At 47.0% G+C, this 21234-nt stretch overlaps 1 protein-coding gene across 1 annotated transcript in view; it reads left to right on the top strand.

Moving 5' to 3' along the window:
• shank3a (SH3 and multiple ankyrin repeat domains 3a) overlaps nucleotides 1–21234 on the top strand; it is an 83833-nt gene that overhangs the window by 28995 nt on the left and 33604 nt on the right. Inside the window, 10 exon segments of the mRNA XM_057051257.1 lie at nucleotides 1483–1591; nucleotides 1910–2061; nucleotides 3040–3207; nucleotides 3565–3681; nucleotides 8215–8292; nucleotides 8374–8440; nucleotides 8736–8965; nucleotides 9054–9223; nucleotides 14781–14962; nucleotides 15322–15345. Of these exon segments, the coding sequence (XP_056907237.1) occupies nucleotides 1483–1591; nucleotides 1910–2061; nucleotides 3040–3207; nucleotides 3565–3681; nucleotides 8215–8292; nucleotides 8374–8440; nucleotides 8736–8965; nucleotides 9054–9223; nucleotides 14781–14962; nucleotides 15322–15345 (1297 nt within the window).

The following is a 21234-nucleotide window of genomic DNA, read 5'->3' as shown; positions in this document are numbered from 1 at the left end:
GAATCAAACAGTGGACAAGAAAGTGCTGACATCAAAGCTCCAGTGTTTTTGATATGCACCAAAGATTTTAAAAAAATAAAAAATAGGGCAAATCTGGAAATGCTGAACTGAGAATTTGAGTCGGATGAGGTTGTTCTATACGTCCCTTTCATCGGATTGTGTTGAAACACACGATTCCCTTTAACGACTGTTGCTCTATCAGAATAAGTCAGACTGTGACAGTCACTATCGTACTTGTGCACGCAGCTTTGAGTCTGTGCCAGCACGCTGTTGTCCTTGACCGTAGCTGAATGTGTGCGTCTTGGTGTGTGTGATGCAGAGAGGATGGAGAGAATACCAAGAGTGTTTATCAGACCATTGATCAGCAGGAAATAAAACACCCATCCCATTCAGCTGATGCTTTACAAATCATCCCCCGACCACTTCATAGCATTTCCAAGCTATTATATGCACACACACACACGCACACATACACACACACACGCGCACACACACGCACGTGAAAAAACTCAGTGATCTTCCTACTCGTGGACATTGGCTGGCGGAGCCGTCTTTGTATGCCATCGCCATAACAACTGCCTCACTGAGCATTTAAAAAAAAAAAAAAAAACGAGGAGGAAACCAAAGTGAATTTCTTTCACTCAGTTGGACTCGGAGATGGTCGGAAGCGGCGGTCGGCATCTCCCAGCGCTGTGTGTCAGTATGCCTTGCGTGTGTGTGGAGGCTTGGAGGAGGCAGGTGTGCTGCAGATGACTCAAAGAAAAGGAGGAGAGAAAAGGGGGTGTGTGACATTCGGAAGGTGCTGAGCGTGACGGTTAAGGAAAGGATCCAGGCTCTACCATGCTGCACACGGTGAGTGCTGAACCAGCGGCTGAGAGCGCACGTTTGCCCGTCTTTCCAAAGCAAATGGCATCAAATGTTAAGAGCTCAGGTGTTAAGTCCATCTTAATCTTAATCTTAAGCTGTGTAAAATGTAGTGTGCGTGTGTGTCAGGGAGGTTTTGCCTGTCTGGATTTTATATAGTTATGAAGCTGGGGAAGGTTGAGATAAGGCAGGATGTTAACGAAGGACCCGTTACTGCTGATTAGTGATTATTTATCATTTAGAACATTTACTCGCATTGGTTCAATATCACTGTGCGCTGCCACTTTATGTAAAATAAGTGAGGGTGAACACAAGGATGGATTCCACCCCAATGGAAACTTTCTTTGTGTGTTGTGCGTCTGTATGAGAGGAAGTGTCGGTTTTATCCTCCTCCTCCTCTTTCTGTCCATCCTCTCAACGCTTCCATACTTGCTGCACATGGGCCATTTGCTTGGCATGACGGCACAGGACTACATCCTTTCAAAGAGAAGCAGAAAGCAGCTTTCATCTCAGAACTGCATTATTAAACATCCCCCTCCCCAGTCTTACATCACCCAATCACGCCTGTCTTTCTCTCCGCTTCCCCCATCCCCTTTCCCCTCCGTCTCCCTCCATTAGGCAAATCTGAAGAAGTTTATGGAGCATGTGCAGCAGAGGAACATCGAAAAGGTTTCAAGGTTCCTGGATAAAGGCCTGGACCCCAACTTCCATGATCCAGACACAGGAGGTATGGGAATGTGCCGGGTTTCTCTCCGGCTGTCACTCTCCCTAATTTCACTCCAGAATGATTTGGATTTTCTGAAATGAGCCATCTGCATGCTGGCCAGAATGGGATTACGTGTCCTGCTAATCTCCTCAAGTTTATACAAATAATTGTCCAGCCTTGGAGGCGATTTCCCTGTTGGCTGACCTGTGGTCTGACAGTGGAGCCGTGAAGCGAAGGAGCCAAAACAGTCGTCCAAGTCCCCGGAACTTCCTCTAACTTTCCACCAAATGTGGATAATTGAATCATTTCTCCTTTAATTGTTTGCTCGCTCCCCCTCAGAATGTCCCTTAACGCTGGCAGCAAAGCTGGAGGGATGCGCGGATCTCATCAAAGTGCTCAAGAACGGAGGCGCGCATCTGGATTTCCGAACGAAGGACGGCATCACCGCCCTGCACAAGGCCGTGCGCAGCAAGAACCACACGGCCCTTATAGTGAGTGCGTCGCACCCCGATCACACCGGAACCCTGACTCATCTTTATTTGTCCCTTCAAATGCCTGCTTGGAAACTTCCCCCTGGGGTGAGCGAGCGTCAGCAGGCAGGCGATCGCCAGTAGATAACATCTGAGCAATTATGTTCAGATGCTTGACAAATTACTTGATATACTGTAGGAGGCATAACAAGTGCTCCTTGAATGGGCTGGGCTGGCCTTTCCGTATGTGGTATTTGAGGCTTGTCATCCAAATGAAAGGTTTTTTCACTGATTTCCTGGTGAGTCAGAAATGTTAATGTTGTAATTCGTCATTTCCACTTTCATTGTACACCACCGTCAACATATTTGACGTCACTGGGCCCAGTTTTAAAGCCCAAAGCAAATTATTCGGCACAGGAAGCACATTGACGAGCGTGGCAGCGGAATTGTCAGCGGAATCGGTGACAAATGTGCCGCAGCACCCTTTCGAACGCGACAGGAAGAAAGCATTTAACCAAAGACAGGGTTCGTTTGGGTCGCCGCCTTCCAGCGAACACCCGACTGAGGTCTTTCCACATGTTGACATTTTGAGTGAAGGGTTTCGCAGGAGGTTGAGACGCAGACGCCAGACTCCCCCCTCTCTGGTGTCCATCATGAACACGTGCAGAGGAAGACGCTGCACACTCGAGTGCCCCGGCTCTTTCGGATGACCTCGACCTCAGCTCTCAGCTGTCACCCTCCTCCGCGCTTCCTCTCGTTGGCGTGGCAACGTTTACATTTGCTGCGATTGAGCTGCGGCGAAATGATGCCAGTAGCGTTTTCAAGGCTTGCTGGAGAAATGTGCATCCAATGTGATCTTTACTATAAATGCGATGGGCATCACAGATCGTGGTTCTATTTCCTTGTTTGGAAGGAATAAAGAGGTTCAGATTTGAAGGTCTGTGTGACCTCCACGTTGTGTACTGGGGAAATGATGTGTGTTTCTTCCTACTCTGTCAGACGCTGTTGGACCTGGGTGCGTCACCGGACTACAAGGACAGCCGGGGTTTGACTCCCCTCTATCACAGCTCCATGGTTGGAGGAGACCCCTACTGCTGCGAGCTGCTGCTGCACGATCACGCCCAGGTCGGCTGCGTGGATGAGAACGGCTGGCAGGAGATACACCAGGTAAACGGCTCGCTTTTCCAGAAACGGGCAAGTTCCTCGTGCCTTTTTCACAGTCTGAGGGCTTGGTTTTTGTTCCTTGAGAAGGTCCCCATGGCCACAAACATCTGCGCCCTCCTAATTTTCCCTTTTATTTAAAGATAAGTGACCATATTAACTTGATATTAGGAAAACCACTCCCACAGCCAAATCTCTACCCCTTTTTTGTGGTACAACACAATCCTGGACACTTCATTTACATACACGTTGGCTTCAGATGATGGACGTTCCTGAAAGTGTGCAGACATAGAAACAACTCCTCAATTTCCCTTTTGTTTATTGTTGCTTTATTGTGAGTTGAGCGTGAGTCTCTGCTTTCAGGCCTGCCGATACGGCCACGTGCAACACCTGGAACACCTGCTGTTCTACGGAGCTGACATGAGTGCCCAGAATGCATCTGGAAACACTGCCCTGCATGTGTGTGCTCTCTACAACCAGGTGAAGACCATTTAAATCCTGCTTTTTGTGTTCTGATGTCCTCCTGCTTCACATTAAGGCTGGAATTATTATTATTATTACTATTGTATCAGGTGTTTTTTTTTAAGTGTCACATCCACGTGACGCTGGTGTTTTCACGTCGACTTCACGTGCACACTTGTGTTTAATGGCTGTGTGAAGCAGAGGTGTCCTTTACCTGCTGGTGTTCTCCACTCTGTTGTTATAATGGATTAAATGTGCAGCGGGAAAAGTGTTGGCGTGACACCAAAACAAACAAGTATCAGGAATAAATGACAGGAAGGGCGATTAAACCGTACGTGCTGCAATTTAGAACAAAAAAAAAGAGGCAAAACACAATGAAAATGTACGAGGTGACTATTTGTGCGCTGTTTAGTTAAAATGGTTAATGTTGAGCATGCAGAGCAAAGATCAAGTTTGCACTTTACTGATCCTCAGGCTCAATTTCCTGGTCATGTTCTTTATGCGCAGCATATCGCAACAAATAAAACGTTTTTCATCGGGTCAAATCCTTTGAATCTGTGTGGATAAAGAATAATAAAGAATCAGAAAAGATACTGGGGTTTGCAGCTGTAGTTTTGAATATGCAACGTTTATAATGCGCTTTTACCATCGTAAATTCGGCATCTGCTGTTTTGTCTGCAGCCACATCAAAATTGTTTTCCCACATTTATTTTAAAGGCTTTGCCAAACTCCATCCAAGCAAATAGGCAAAGCTATGAATGGACAGATGGGTCAGAACCACCTCTGAAGACAGCAACACAAGCATGAAATAATGTTGAAGTATAAACCTCTGGCCATATTTCGTGTTACTTGGGGGCCACTGTGTTTTCCGGGTGTTGGACTTCTGGTCAAAACACCTTTGATAGCTCAATTTGAAGATGATCTGGTCACAGGAGAGGTGCAGGTTTCTAGAGTACTGTTGAAGTGCCCTTCAGCAAGGTACTGAACCCCCAATTGGTCGCACCTCAGTGATTATATGCGCAGTGAAGTTTCCTCTCTGGGCACTAAAAAAAGATTGCTTTATAATATTTAAACTTTGAGCCTTAATTATGTGTATAATCCGAGCTACACATGTTCTGTTTGGTTTGAGTCTGCTGGAAGAAAAGGTTTAAGATATAAAACAGAAGATCTAGACGAGGGTAGCGCTTGCTTCATTTCATTAAATGTGTGCATGTGTGCGTGTGTGTGTACAAAAAGTACATATTACTATCAATGTGAGGCCCTTTTTGGGAGATCACGACTTTTAAGATGGTACTCACAACTTCAAGGGAGTTTTTGAGGTTGAGGTCAGGATTAGGTCAGGATTAGGGTCAGAGTTGGGGTTGGAGGGGTTTGATGGGGTGGTTGAGGTGTGGGTAAGGAGCTCAGGTCCTGAGTTCTGGGGAAGGGGGCATACATGCATGTCTGTGTGCCTGCTCATGTAGGTGCAGGTTTGTCTAGCTTCTCTCTTGTAATGAATTCTCTATTTCTTCTGCTGAAGACGGCTGCCATCGGCCGTCGGACACCACATTTAGTAGATGGATCCTATAGATACACTCTGTTGTTTTCAGCCGGCTCGTGATTGGGGAGCATCACAAAAAGAAATCAGTGCGTGTAGAATTGACTGCGAAGCCACTATTGCAGAAAAAAGGGACCGATAAGGGGAAAAGAGGAAAAGAGGAGTGAAATGTTGGATAAGATAATCAGCAGTGTACTGTAATAGGACGATGAGCAGTAAGAGAGGGCTGGCTGAGTTAAAGGGGGGGCACAGCAGCTAAAAGGAAGATGGGGGGGGGCAACAGCAGTGAGCAAGATGCAGATGTCATCAATATCGATTCTGCCTTTGTTGTATTGCACATTATTGGAATAATGTGACGAGAAACAGAATCTGAAATATGTGATTTCACGAATCAGTGTAAAGGAATTAAGTTCTACACTCAGTGGAGGATGTTGAATCTGCTCTCATACTCACAAGAGAAAGGAGCCTCAGATGCGGGGATACGGCCTTGAGAGGATCCATCTGTCACACTTTTCATACATGAGTTGTCTTTTACACTGTAAACGACTGTCTTTGGCCGACTGTGCGTTGCAGTGAATTAATGCAATTGCAAACCAGGGTGAGGACTGCTGGTTTGTTAATGAATTCCTAAAGGAAGCTATCGGGACTAGAACAAGACAGATGGCCCAAACTGTAATTGGTCTGTGTGTGTGTGTGTGTGTGTGTGTGTGTGTTCATGTGTGTGCGTGTGTGTTCATGTGTGTGTGTGTGTGGTGTGTGTGTGTGTGTGTGTGTGCACTAAAACTCATAGTGATGTAGGTGGTAAAATCTATCCGCGTCCACTACTTTGACTTCTGTAAGTTGCATTTGTTGATTAAAGCATATATGCCCTGCAGCAGAGGGCGCTAGAGAGCCAAAATAAAGTTGTTTGCTTGGTTAATGATACTGCGTAATGCAAACTGGCTGTAGCCAAAACACGATTTGAACCGTTTACTTACCAATTGTGTCTCCATTACAACAGTACAATTGCTAATGCTAACACTGACAGAGCTAATAGAGGGCAAGTCTGCACTTAAGATTTAGCAGGAAGAAAATAAATAGAAAGAGTGTATCTGTTGGGTGAGTTGAGCTTGTGAGTTGCGTGAAATCTTAATTTAATTGATATTTTAGACATGTTGTCATATATTGCTCTACATTATGTAACAAATGCAGATGAGTTTGGCCTAATCTCTTAAGGTATTAGCTGTGGGACATTTCTGAGACCAACTGCATATTTTGCTACTGGTTACGTTGTTGTATCTGTCATGATGACAAATCTGTCCTAACCATATCCCTGCATATATAAATGGGCATACAAATTTAAACATGTAGAGTTAATCCCCAAAAAACTCTATAGAGAGCTCAAACTGAGGTAGATCCTGTTGTCACACAGAAATGCCATTTTAAAAAGTTGATTACAAAACCTCCAGTTTGATTCTCCCTGTGTTAGGTGGTTAAAAAAAACACACACACACACACACTCCACCCAGGTCCAGCAGTATTGGACCACTTACACTAAATGAATGAGTAAAAAAAAAAACCCTCACATTTATCTATGGTTGTTTTTAGTTCTTTAGTGCTTTCGGGGGTAATTAACAGCAAGAACGTTGTATTATTCATGACTCTACCCACCATGTTTTCACCTTCAGTGTTTACATGGACCTCCTGTTCATTTAGCCAGAGTAATTCACATAGATTTTCTGAGGCATTGACATCCTGAGAGCGGAGCCATGCGGAGCTGCCGCAGAACCCGTAGCTAAGCATTTAACTGAGGAGAAGACGCTCTGTACTTCATACACCCTTTCATCTGCTGAATCCTGATCCATGATCACTCCATCTGTGCACGTGTCTCTGAAATAGTCCCCAAACTGCTACGAGAGTCATTCTGTCCACCTAACGCTGGTGCTTTCACTTCCGCTCTGTGTTAAATTACATATCGACCATCAGTTGAGCCAGTACATACGCTCATAACCAGGCCTGTCAATCTACAATCGGGGCTGTGCTTTTGCCAGAGGGGCTGTGTGCTCGTTTACACACATAATACGGTAATAGTGCGACGCACCAGAGGGAGGAAGTGTGCAGGGAATGGTGTTTTGGATCAGAGCGTTTGGACATTATTTGCTGTTAATGCTTGGAACAGTTAATTAAGCTTGTGGTGATCACAACTTGCACTCTTTTCCCGGGTTTTATTTTGCTGATGTGTTGTTATTTAGTGTTATACTGTTGTTATATAGTGCTTTTGGGGGTTTTTATACTGTCCAATTTGTGCTGGCTTTTGTATTTAATTTAGATTCTGTTACATTCATTCTCCTCGACCCTCAGGTGTGTGTAGCCTTTGTGAAGTTGAAGACATTCATTGGGAAACTCCGCAGCCACATCTGAGAGCTGCTCCAGGTCGTCACCGTGACCTCGCCAGTGTGAAATAACTTACGCTGGAGGTTCACCCAGTAGTTATATTGTAATCAGTGCAGATGGAAATTAAGCCTGAATGTTGAGCAGGACGATGAGTGTGCTCATAGTGCGTGCGTGTGTGTGTGTGTGTGTGCGCGCGTGTGTGTGTGTGTGTGTTGTGTGTGTGTGTGTGTGTGTGTGTGTGTGAGGAGGGGGGTGTTTGATCAGTCGTGTCATTTTCAATATCAGTTTCCTTGTCGGTTAAATGGAGACATGCAAATATAGACAGCTGATTTCTTTGCTGTTGAGGGTGGAAGTCATGTGGAATCACACAGATTTTTCCAGGCTTTCTAAATCCTTCGCCGGCGGCTGGAGCTACCTGTCCCGAGTCTCCAGGCCTGGACGGAATCTCATATTCAGCCTCGGTGGCTCTCCCGTCTTTGACAGAGAGACAAATGAGAGAACACAGGGAAATGACAGCCGCGGTACTTCCATACATCACCGTGGGATTGTGTACACACGTGCACACCGTTCCACGTAGGGGGAGAGAAAGAAAAACCGCGGCAGTCGGCCGTCTTCTAAAAAAAACCTTTTGTGTCATTCAGGAAAGCTGCGCACGGGTTCTCCTGTTCCGGGGGGCCAATAAGGAAATAAAGAATTACAACAGCCAGACTGCCTTTCAGGTATGTTTGACTCTTAAAAAAATGCATCCCATAAATGTTTGACACAGAGGAGAGGGTAACATTGGATTCTGTGCTCCACAGGTGGCCATCATTGCAGGAAATTTTGACCTGGCTGAAATCGTAAAGGTCCACAAATCATCAGACGTTGGTAAGTTGAGCGGAGGAGGGATGAAAGCGTAAGGAAAGCCGGGAGATTGTGAACAGGAAAACTCTGCCATCTAGTGAGGGCAGGACAGAACGTTCTGCTGGGTCACAGAAAGGACTTATTGCTGTCAGTCCGCCCCCTTAGACGCATTAATCACGGGAGCCGGTTTAAATTCAGGCTTTAGACTTCATCATTAATTTAAGATGCGATTTAAATGTGTTTCCGTCCTGCGCTTTCAGTTTGTGTCGAATCCATTTTTTTTTTTTTACATTAGCGGTTGGTGACTGTCTGCTTTCAGTGCCTTTCAGGGAGACCCCCTCCTACACCAACCGCAGACGGGCGACCGGCCCCCTGCCCTCGCCACGCTCCTTGCTCCGCTCAGCGAGTGACAACAACCTGAACGGGGACCACGACCGCATCCACAGCCAGGCCCCCCACAGAGAGACCCGCGGCCGGCGAGGTCACTCCCCCGTCCCCTCCCTGCGCAGCCTGCCAGCATTTGGGCAGCAGCACGGCAGCCTTGGAGAGGTGAGGCAGCAACGGTTGACCCGTGTTTGACCCCTGGGGGGGGGTTCCTTTTCCATTCACATGCTGGTGTCTCCTTATATCTCATCAGAGCCGTCATGGGGAAATTCCGGACAGCAGTCTCCAGAGCACGGGCAGCTCCCGATCTTCCCATTCCCGCTCGCCTTCGCTACATCACATGCACGAAGAAGACAAGCCGGTACCCAGGCGCTCCCACAGCCACGGCTACCCTCACGGTCACGGCCATCGTGGGAGACTCAGGTGGGTGCGATGGTGGTCCGATCTCAGTCCCAACAGCGTGAGCTTAGAGAGTCTGACTGGGCAGCTCTGCCTTTTCAAACGGATCATCGGCGCTTGGCCATGTGATCATGCACACTCTCTGATAATTAAACCACATTTCCAACTTCCACAAATCCCCCTGAGATATGCGTGCGTCACTCATTAGTCCTTGGGCAGCATTTGGCTTCCTGCTTGGGCTGATTCTGCCTGATCTGGGGGATGAACATGACATCAATCAATATAAAGTCGCTGTTGGATTTTTTTGTCTTTTTTCTTAAATAAATCAACGGCTGGCACGTTTCTCCTCTGATGCTCCCTCAGAGGCACCCACCTTTTTCCCCCAGTTAAAAGGGACTTTTGGGGGGTCATTTCCTCATTCTTTCCTGTACAGACTCTCAGATGTGGTGGAAATTTGCTGCTACACAGATATAATGAACCTGTTTGATTTGAACAGCCAGCAGTTGGAGGTGGAATGCGTGAATGGAATCATGCTTGTTGTGTGAGGATTGTGAGGATTTGATGTAGCTGCTGCGCACGCTGTGCTCCGGTCTGGGGGAGAATCTAATGATGGCGTGTGTCAGGCACAGGCAGCATCCATATTTATGTGTAACAGAAAGAAATTCTCAATTTTCAGAGAAGACAGAGGGTAGAATGCATCCGCGTACTCTCTGCACACCGCCTGGCCCACATGGGCCTGCACAGTTCAAACTCCTGCAGATGGAAGCCGCCTAATAATGATCACCGTGGGGACCAATTGAAGGCCGGGATTTTGTAAATCAGGCGGGGGGGGGGGGGCGGGGGTGGGAGAGGTGGGGAACATAGAGTACGTTCTGGAATTAGAACCATGAGTAATGTCACTGGAGGGGCCGCTCAATTCAAAACAGCCTGTCACTCAAATGATGCATAAACCCACAGTTGTAGCTGTGCTGTAGCTATTTTGGAACAAAGATGGTGAATTTTATATCCAACCGACGGGTAAACTGCACGGCAAACCTGGGTTCTGAACGCGTCTCGGGTGAGCTAACTGTGAAGTGTACCGACACTTGTTAGCTGCAGTGCATACCCCTTGTGTGTGTGGACGAGCGCATGTGTGTTAATCTGTTGTCTGACAGGGGAATTGCATTAGAGACACAGCTCCACTTGTACTGAACTCTCCATGTAATACTCTCCTGTCACTTTAGCCCACTTGTCAAATCTCTCTCTCTGCCGCTCTATCTCTCTCTATCGCCCCCCCCCCCTCTGTAAAACATGTACACACCGAGTCATTAATCTCGACAGTGTGCAGCCAGAACACAGTCAGCAGACTTTATTAAATCACGTCACAGAGTCTGCAAACTGAATCTTTGAGAGGCTAAACTGAGTCAGCATTGTTTTCACTGTGGTGAATTCAGTCATGAGAAGTGAATTTACATCGTTAGCGTGTTGCTAACCTGCTCGCTCTGCTGTATCTGCACCTGCAGCAGTTCATGCTGCGTTTTTCAGCATCGTTTTGTAAAAGCTTTATCAGATAATGAGAACAAAGGCAGAAAAAAAAATTAGCAAAGACCAGACAGAGCTTGTTTCCCGGTGATTACCCCTACAGCGATGGAGCCAGAAAAAATAATGTTGTCATCTCGACTAGCTAAAACTGGGCATCGTCTTTGGTTGCAGAAGTCCTCCAGGATTAGGCATCCTTTGGCCGCATTGCATTGGAGCACTTTCCCATTATAATTTAAAGTTATTCCTAAAACCCAAATTGAGCTGGCAGCATACGCACTGGAGCCAGGTGTGCGAGTGGAAGACCTGGCTAATGTGCTGCACTCCAGAGATAAACAGGAGTTTAAAGTCGTTTAGAATGTTAAAAAGGTGACGGGATTTCAGTGCCAAATTCCAAAATATGCAGCTGGCCTCCGAAATGTTCACTCGAGTGAGAGAGTATTCTGTATTCCATCTGATATTTCCCTCTTCTTGTCCTCTCTGACCTTCTACGTATGAATGAGCTCACCGTTGCCGTATCAAGGCTCCCAAAGGAGAGCTGCCATTAGCATAGCTGGACTAAAATGAGACCGTAGATCAATCTGGAGACTCCTCACAGGTCACTCAAGGAGTTGAAACGATCGCCATGGTACCCCAGAAACATGTGGAGAGTAGAGGAGAAAGTTGGGACCGGAGTGTGGGTCTTTAGTGATGCCGCCTCGGGACTTTGAACTTTACTGTTGCCGGGTATGAAAACCCCGATTTAAAAAGAAGGATCTCACACCAGGAAAAGGAGTCTGAAGCAAAAGTCCCTTCACCTCCTAGTTCTTCTCTTAAGTTCTTCACTCTTTTCACCTCTTTTTCACCCCTCCTCCTTTTATTTTTTGGGGTTTTTTGCATGAGTCACACCAGAGGCTGTTGGCGTGTAGATTATCCCTAGCGTGTCTGATACTCCGAGAAGAAAGGCAAACAGGGATGGAGGCAGAGGGGACCGTGATGAAGAGGGACCAAACACATATGAGGGTCCCCCACAGCTCATGCACCTTTTCAGGGCCTGATGTGTCCTTCAGGTTCGGCGCTGGTCCCCCTCAGACATGCAGTTCCATCCTTGAGGGAAAGCCCAGAGCCCCCCCCACAAAGGAAGATTGCTCTTTATCCACCACCAGCCATACCTGTCGTGGGGATCAACAACCTTGATCGTATCAATTGACCTTTTCTCTTATTGCCGTTAAGTCCACATCCAGCGTCCTCCTCCGTATCCATAAACATTCCGGTGGTGGGGGAAGGAGAGACCGAGAGGGCTCGTGTCTGCTCAGGTGCAGCAAAGCAAAGGACAGGAAGGGGATCATTAGGATGCAAAGTGTGACGCTGATTACGACTCTGTTTGTTAGGCGCTCATCTCACCTTGCAGAGATGGGCTGTCGGAGCAGAAACACCCATTTACCTGCAGCGCCAGAGGCACTCGTGTGAGAAGATGTGAGGCTGATGGCGGTCGGTCTGAAAGGCTCTGCGCAAATTGCATTTAATGAGACTTCCTGTTGCATCGGCGGGAGTTTTCTGACTTCAGATGTGAGGCCGCTTCACTCATTATCGACCCATTCAGATGTTAACCTGTCTTTGGGAGGCGGTATTGGACCAAATCGAGCATCAGATTGTCGACACACACAACTATTGGCGCTAATGCTTTTGCCAACTGATCAGAACTACTTTTGCATGACGTTTGATCAGATATCCTTCGGCTTGTATGAAGACTAAGACTAATTTTAATGCTTATTTTCCTCTGGATCTTGCTGCTTGCATTTCCTTTCTGTCTATTGACAGTTGCCATTGTTACGGGGACAGAAAGTATCCTTGGAAACACTGAGAGCTTCTGTATCAGATTTGAGACAGTTATCTGTATTTACAGCTATCTTAGTTTTGGAAATATATTCTGATATTCCATATTTATAAAGATATTTGTATCATTGTTTGTATGTAAGATGTGTGTCTGATTCATACACCTGCCACATTCAATCAATATACTAATGAAACTAATATTCTGCTCTTTATTTTGCTTTTATGTAGTTTAATGTTACAGCTAGTGTAGGGAGGCAGCAACCTTGTGTTATAGACAGCAGGAATATGAGGTAATTACAACGCTCGAGGGCGGAGCTTAGAGCCAGCGTCAAGTCTTGTGAGGAGAGAAAAAAACATTCTAGCCAGTAGAAACAGCATTTTAGCCCCAAAATACCAACAGATCATTAAAGCTGAGTGAACTGAGATTACTGACTGTTTATTTGGATGTGAAAACGTGTCAATCTGATGGTTTGTGGCTTAGATGCAAAGAGCTGTAGGGGACCTGCGTTTCCAGCCTTGGATTTGGAGAGGTGCATGAGTGTCGGAGGCAGACTTGACTCATCCTAATAAGTATTCTTCAAGGGATCATTTTTCACCCGTGTGTGTCACTTTGATATAGTCGTCTAACCCTCCGCAGCTCTTCTGTCTCTCCCCTGCCTCTTCCACTGATGTTCACGGCTGGGGATTCAAACATTAACATGCGGCAGTCATCTGGACCCCTCGGTCCCTGCGGTAATTGGAAAGCCGTCAGTACGCCGTCGCCTTCGATGGCGAAGGGGACGAGGCGTAGGGAAGTGTCGACGGAAGGATGGAGAAAAGGCTGGAATCAAGCGGGATTTCCAAATCAAGCAGGGAGGGAGGGAGGGAATGGGAAATAAATGAAGGGATGATTCCTATTGTCAAGGAAGAAAACTGCAAACTCAGTTCAGGGCAAATTGAAGTGAACAGTGACAATTAATTAAACACACACACACACACACACACACACACAGAGTAATAATGATGAATGTCACTCATACAGTGGTGGCAGGGTGGAGATGAATGAGGAGCTCTGCTGTATCAGAGTTCCTTCTTCTAATCCAGCTCGGGCAGCACTTAAGGACGTGACAGAGAGAGAAAGAGAGTGAAGATGCAAATGCAAACATTTGTAGGATATAATGGAAGCAAGAGAGTAAAAGAAAAGAGTCTTATTTGCCAATGTGTAAAATGGGATGGACCTTTTTGGCACCAGCCCCACTGCACTCACTCACTCACTCACTCACTCACTCACTCACTCACTCACTCACTCACTCACTTGCCTCAGGGATCCGTGGCGCATTCACGATAGCAGGCAGACATCAGTCCTGGTGTGCACGCCTGTTTGCGTGCGCGAGAGTGTCAGCGATGCGTTAGCAGCATGCTCGTGGTGGCGTGTGTGTTGCTGGTAAAGGTGCACTCTTAGCGGGGGCCGAGCAGACTGTGCGTTCGTGTGCGTGCGCGCGCGACCACGATGCATGCAAAGGGCTTGCGGCGCGTGAGTGTAAGCGAGCCGTCAAAGGGGAGGGGAGGCGCGGTGCGCAGAAGCGGTGGCGGCGGCGGGAGCGGCATTGCCACTGTGCGTGTGAGTGCGTGCGAGCGGGAGAGTGTGTGTGAGGGGTGGAGGGGAGAGGAGAGGAGAGGCAGACGCGGCAGGACTCCCGGGAGAAGAGGCGGGAGTCGGGGAGCGAATCCAGCCTCTCTTCTCCGCTGCAGGAGAAGCGGGAGACGAGGACGCTACAGCCCGGAGCGGTCGGAGCGGTGGATTCACAAGGGATCTCTGTTCCGTTCAGAAGGAGGGCGTCTGCGTAAACCCTGACTCAGGATGTGTCTGACAGCAAGGGGGACTTCCAGACAGAGCCACACACAGAAGGAAACAGTGCCGTCCCTCTCTGCATAAAACATGCCTGCTCGTACCTCTTTAGGATGCCGGGGAGAGGTGAGGAGTAGAAGGAGAGGGTGAAGGGAAGAAGGAAAGAAGCATCTTGTGTTGCAAAGAGAGAGAAGGAAGGAAGGAAGGATAGAGGCTGGTGAGGAGCACACTCGCTCATGACTCTTCCAACGAACACTGAAGGTGTGCGTGAAGTAGAAGGAACCGGGACTTGTTCATGACCGCCATAACGAGCAGGGGGTGTCACCAGGTTGTCGTCCCATTGACAGCCATGTCGGTGACCACGGGATCCGGTTTTCAGTTCCCCGGGATCACCACAGTAACCTATGTGTTTGTTTACAGCCCGGGCTCAATGCAGAGAGACCCAAGCCCCCCTCATCACACCCCTCCAGCTCTGGCAGGCTCCCGCGGGCCTAAGCGCAAACTCTACAGCGCTGTCCCAGGACGCACCTTCATCGTGGTGAAGCCCTACACGCCTCAGGGGGAGGGGGAGATCCAGCTCAACCGTGGCGAGAGAGTCAAAGGTAAGTTTTCTGTCTTCTTTTTGGGGTGGGGGGTGGGGGGGGGTTCGATCATTTTGTTTTTCCTTGAGCTCATTTGCTAATGTTACTGTTAGTCCTTGGCCCTGCTGCTGCTTTCATTCTGCAGTGTTTATCACCTTCCTGTACAGTTCACGACACGCCATCACTTCACTGTGTTTTTGGCCACAAACCAGTTACGTAATCCCTCAACCTGGAAGTCATTCGGTGTCATTTGAGCTCCACATTATGAATTGTCATTTCATTCTCTATCTTAATGTGCTTATTCTGCTCCAGAAGAGGTGCGGTGGCTTTGCCTTTATGTGTCTGTGTGTGCTTTTGTCTCCATCCATGCTTCACTCAAGACTATGACTGTAATGACCTAGAAGGTAAACACCATGCTCTTTTCTTTACCCTGTGTTTCTCCCAAACACTACAGATTACCAACCCTACACTTACGGCGTAGCCATTAGCTGCTGGCTGTGTTTGAGTCCACTCGTGTGTGATATGTCTGCAATCCGGGTCTCTATCTGTGATTGCTTTAAGGACAGGGCATGCAAATTCAGAAGGGTCCCATGTGCTTTAGTGGTGTGGTGTGCATACACAAGCCAAGCACCTCCTCCTCTCTGATAATGCCTACCCTTGAATGTGAAACATTCCCCCCCAGCCCTCATCTTATCACAGGTCCACACGCCCACCTTCACATTGACCTCCCTCACCCAAGACCGTACCACATCACATACATCACCATGGATCAAACCTGCATTAGCTTAATGGAACCAGTTCCCTCATGTCCTCAGACAAGGCGGAGGAGAGCGGAGCTGCACTCCTGCCGAGATCACTCCTGTTTCCTCCAGATCTACAGGGGCACAGGAAGTCCAGATTAAGGATTAATCTCAAAATAAACAAACAAAACCTTCCCTTGATGCTTGGTAAACACTGCAATAATTTACATGGGGTTAAACCTCTGACTTCAGCGATCACAAGACAAAATGATTGAAATGAACACAAATGGAGCACAAGACAGCGCGATACGTGGCAGCTTGCCTCAGTCCGCTGTGTGGTTCTGTTGGCATGTTTTCCAGTGACAAAGATGGGTCCGTCCGTCCATATTGGCCATGCAGGAAATGAATACAGATTCACCAGGTTGCCAACACGATGGCGGAGCCAAATAAACCATCTGGCCCTGTTACGCAACACTGACCATCATAACCATCGCCGTGCTGCGTTCACTGCGCGCCGGTAGTTTTGGTACGTAGGAGAAAATGACTCATATCAGCTGGCTCGTCACGAAAGCTTTGATAGGTGAGCTCGGTCTGACAAGTTGATAAGATGGTGCACTAGGTTATATTGAGTCTATAGAATTTTTCAGATTATATCCCAAAGCTTTGGTGTTTCACCTGAAACACGTCCGATTTAGGTAAATGGTTAGTGTTCAACTGGCCATTCCAGGTCTTTTAGGGGAACCTAAACCTCAATTTGATTGATAATTAATTTACTATGCATTGATAAATGCTTGATTTGCAATTAGTGATAAAGCTCACGCGCAGCGACAGGCAGACGATTGCATCATCGCAGGCTGGCGAGGGTTTGCAACAATTCCGCAAATTGACAATGTGTGTTTGCGTGCGCTGGTTCATTCGTGATCACTCAGAACGTTCCTCTTCTCATCATTTCTGTCTGGAGGGCTGTTTATTTTCATCATTTCTTTCCCTCTGTATGTGCAGTTTTTCCAAGACTGTTCTGTAATCGAGAAATTATTAAACGCATTCTTTGCGACCTAAAATAATTACACTATCCTCTTTTTGCCTTGATGACCTCACAGGGAAAACGGGCTGACGTTGCCATTCCCACATCACCGTCAATTACACACTCACACTAACGTTGTGGTATTTTTATTGACCACGCTGGGGTATCATCTTCATGATAAGACCAGAATAAGTAAATGTCACTGAGGTGAGTCGTCTGTCCGCGATGATGGTTGTCTGTGTTCACGCTTACACATAACAGCTGCCTCGCTCATCTAATAGGACAGATTGTTGGCTCCCAGGGCTGAGAGTAATGCTGTGCAGTAGATGTGCCAGACAGAGTAGTTTAATGGCGGCCATTGATTTTGGTGTTGTAAGTGGTTCTGCGCCGCTGTATCGCTTCCCTGTAGAACACTTGGGGAGGAACGCCGCGATGTTCTTGTGACGTGAAGTTCGCTCTCTTCACTTCGCAAAAGGCTTGCGCACGCTGCGAATCCAATTGAGTTGAAAGGGAGCACGGGGGTGCCAGGATGATGCCGAAATAGTCACACAACGTGCACAGATGACAAGAATGTCATAGGAGCGTACTGAAGCGGCGACGCAGATTCATACATCAGATGTCGTAGGAATCGCCGAGCATCCCCAGTTTTGAGGCTCCAGCACAGCTTTTGCAGTCTGACCAGAGACGACCGTCTTTCGGTTCACCTCTTGCCTTGTTTTATTCATCTAAACTGAGGAAAAACTGCCTAAATAAGTCGACAGGCGGTCAAATTCACCCACAAATGATCAGTAAACTACATTTGTATGACACAACGACGGCCATGATGTCATGAGAAAATCACCAGAAAGTTAACATTTACATTTCTAAAGCCATAACACCTCCTGCCTTACGTCCCTCTCAGACGGCTCACGGAGGATTGGCTTGTATTTCCAGGTCAAGCTGAACAGTAGACATGCTGTTCTTGTCTGAACCTGCCCTCCAGGGATTCAGAGCTTTGAAGGAATCGCTGCTGAAATGTTCCCGCGTCCTCCGATAAATGGGTTCACAACTCTGCAGAAATTTAGATTCTGTGTCACGGCCGTCTGTTCGATGCAGTAATGATTCAGCGTGACTGATGGATTATCTTCCATACATAGAAACAGTGGACATTCAAATGACAGCATTGGATGTGTTTATGCATATTCTATGTGTAATATGTGCAGTAATAATGGTTTGGTATCTGATGCCCTCCAGCTCTCATACTTTATAATGATAACAATGATTACACCTGCAGAAGTACCGGTGACACTTATGACACTTTTTTTAACTGAAGGACAAGAAAGACAAGACAGGATAAATCAAGACAAGCGCCAATGATTTGAGTTTTGCTGCCACTGCTGTTTAAAGTTTCCTCCTTTAATCACTTGACTGGATCCGCAGAAATGTTTGGATTTTTACTCGCTGGCTGGGTTAAACTAAATGTGCTCGTCCCTCAACTGGCTTTGGTCCAGCACGTGTGGATTTAACCCCAACAGGCGGGGCGTGACTCATTTTTTCGTGCCTGTATATGTTTCATTTAAAGAATTGAATGGAAACACCTCCTAGTCTTTCCTCAGCAATCGCTCCGTCACTACGGGTTGTCGTCCCTCGACAGCGTTTGTCCGGACAAACACTGTCGGCCATCAGTTAGCGGGGTTAGCTCGCCGTGCAGACTCCCCACATCTGACCACAGAACGGCCATTACGCTCAGATGGATGGTTGAAGGGGTTTTGTCGTCCGTCGGGTGCATTAGCGGAAACATCCCCACCCTCTCCCGGCTCGTCCCCCCATCCCTGTGTTTGTTTCTGCTCTCTGCCTGCCACTGATGTAATCTGATCTTATCATCTGGATGGACATCTCTTAAAAAAGCCACTTACTGTCACCGTGGTAACAAACAGGAACCGTGCCATTTTGCCCTGGTCACAGTAACTGAGATTTACACACCCACTGTACAGTGGAAACAACAGCAGATGTGAGGTGGCAGAATTTTATACCGTCATGCTGGTGCAGCTCTGAACACTAAGAGCACATTTAGGACATCCTTCTCTGGAACAAGGTGACACGCCTATGAGCACACTTCCGTATCATAGCATTACAACGCACGCAGGCGCACACTTACCCAATCCACAGTCTCAAAATGACATTATAAATCTTACAGACAGCCATGAAAATGAAAATAGAGCAAGTAACGTTGAGATTAGACGTTCACAAACATGATTAATGGGATTTGGGTGCACCCAGTGTGTTCAGAATATTAACACTTCTGTGGACCAGAGTGCATACATGGACCAGATGTGCCCCCAACATAAATGCGCGCGCAAGGCTACACAGAGCTGCACACACTCACAGAAGTTCACCATCGACCGCATGGAGAGGATTTTTGTGAGAGGATCGACTGTTTGGTATTCAACCTGCCATCAAGCTACAAGTGATTCCCGTGGAACTCTGAATGGATGCATACGTGTGTTGTTCTGGTACCAGTTTACGCTCGTTTACAGGGATATATGCGGATTCGAGTGTGTTTTGTTCAACACCGAGAGTCAGCGTGATGCTCAAATGAAGCTTTGCACAATGGAATTTTGTCTTGCTTGGACTAAACAACTATATGTATCCGGTCCACAGGTGCTTTGTGCATTAGCGCTTTCGGTCATTCTGTCTTTCTGATTCGTGCTGTTCTGCTACTTAGAAATCAGACTTGATAAAAGTGTGTGCCAAGTGTTGGATTTAGACTGCATATCATTTACAGCTTCCCACGGCGAGCTTAGCGTGAATTAATTAGTCCTCTGTCTGGCTGAATCATCAAGTGTACAATGCGCACAAGCATATGTGTTGTTATCATTCACAGAGTTAGTGAGTGTGTGTGTGTGTGTGTGTGTGTGTGTGTGTGTGTGTGTGCAGCACAGTGTAAGTAATTGCCTCCCACAAGTTAGATAAACAGCATCCTTCAAGTATCGAGCAGCCAGCTGTCGAAATGTCTGTGGCACATATGGATGGAAGGTGTCCGTGTCTCTTCCTGTGACTATTCTTCCTGCTCCGCTGTCTGTCATTCCGTCATTTCTGATCATTTATAACTGTTTAGAGCGGAACCATTTTGGCAGTTATTGTAATATTAATGGCATACATACTTTCACTTAATGCTAAATGTCTTCTGCTCAGTTACTACAATTTCACAGGGGGGGAGGTTGTAACCATGGTTAATGGGGTTAACACTATTTTGAGATATGAAAATGGCGATTGCTGATTGTTCAGTAATTACTTTCAAAGGGATTTCATTTTTAAGTAGGAAGTTAAGTGAATTTAAAATTATTGTTGCACTCTCATCACCCTCGTACACGTTAGACATATAACTCTCTGCTAATAGCCACTCCAACCCTTCCCCAAAGCCCAGAAAAAAAGCTCATTCCAAAAAGATGGTTGATGGCATGTTGTACACTGCATGGGGAGGACTTTATAGCACCCCTTCTCCAGGAGAAATTAATATATCACAATTTAGCCCAGAGGCTGTTTAGTTTATTAACTGATTTTACTTATAGGTCAATCATAATGTTTGAGCTCTCTCTCGCTCAGTGTGTGTATGTGCGTGTGTGCACGCGTGTGTGTGTGTGTGTGTGTGTGTGTGTGTGTGTGTATGCGCACACGTGACATCATCAGTATTGGACGGTGGCACAAGCCTTAGGCAAGGACACTGATGTCACAGCTAACCCTGTTGCTGTCCAATCAGAGTAGCAGCAGGGTGCAGAGTCCCGCCCATTCATCTACCTGCTCCCCGCTGCTCGCACCACCTGTCCTCCTATTACATCCTGAACCGCTTTGTTTTCTCGTCCCCACGGTTCACATCCCGAACACAAAATGCTAATTGGGAAACAAATCCGAAGCAGGAGTGTATCTGTGTATGAATAAACATGAACAGTAAGACCTGCCAGCCTCAACAAAGAAAATCTCTGGGTTCCGCTCAGCGCATTGATGTTGTTAATGTCCACGCGTACCTCTCCGTAGCTCCACGCTAACCCAACAGCAGTCACGTGTAAATGGCGGTGACCGCATTCATGTTGTAATATGTGACAGAAGCGGCAGTATAGTCCAGCTCATTACCGCCTGTTCATTTATCACCTCCTAAACACAATCAGTCATGTGACACCATGACTGTCCAATCGGGCTATTTGGTGGGTGATTAAAGACTCCACAACCAGCGATCTATCACTGATCACATACAAATTAGCTGAGGATCAATTGTTGCACCACAGCTAATAGATCACGCCTACCGGTACTCTGATGGAAGATGCAGGTAAATGTGGGTAGGAATTTACCCGTGCGTGTCTACGCTTTGATGGGTGCGAGTTTTCCCAGTCGTAGGCCAGGCATTACTGTATGCGACCTCGAAAAACTACAATTAGTTTGTCCTATTTATGTTTGAGAGACGGAGGACTGGAATAAAAGGCGAGATTGGAGGAAGAGGAATGTCACGCAGCTCCCCAGATGCCTGAGATGAAGGGATAAAAAGATGAGAAGAG

The sequence above is a fragment of the Takifugu flavidus genome, chromosome 13 (assembly GCF_003711565.1).
Source record: "Takifugu flavidus isolate HTHZ2018 chromosome 13, ASM371156v2, whole genome shotgun sequence".
NCBI classification, from domain to species: Eukaryota; Metazoa; Chordata; class Actinopteri; order Tetraodontiformes; family Tetraodontidae; genus Takifugu; species Takifugu flavidus.
The sequence above is the reverse complement of the archived record's forward strand: the minus strand, read 5'-3'. Positions and strand labels throughout refer to the sequence as shown.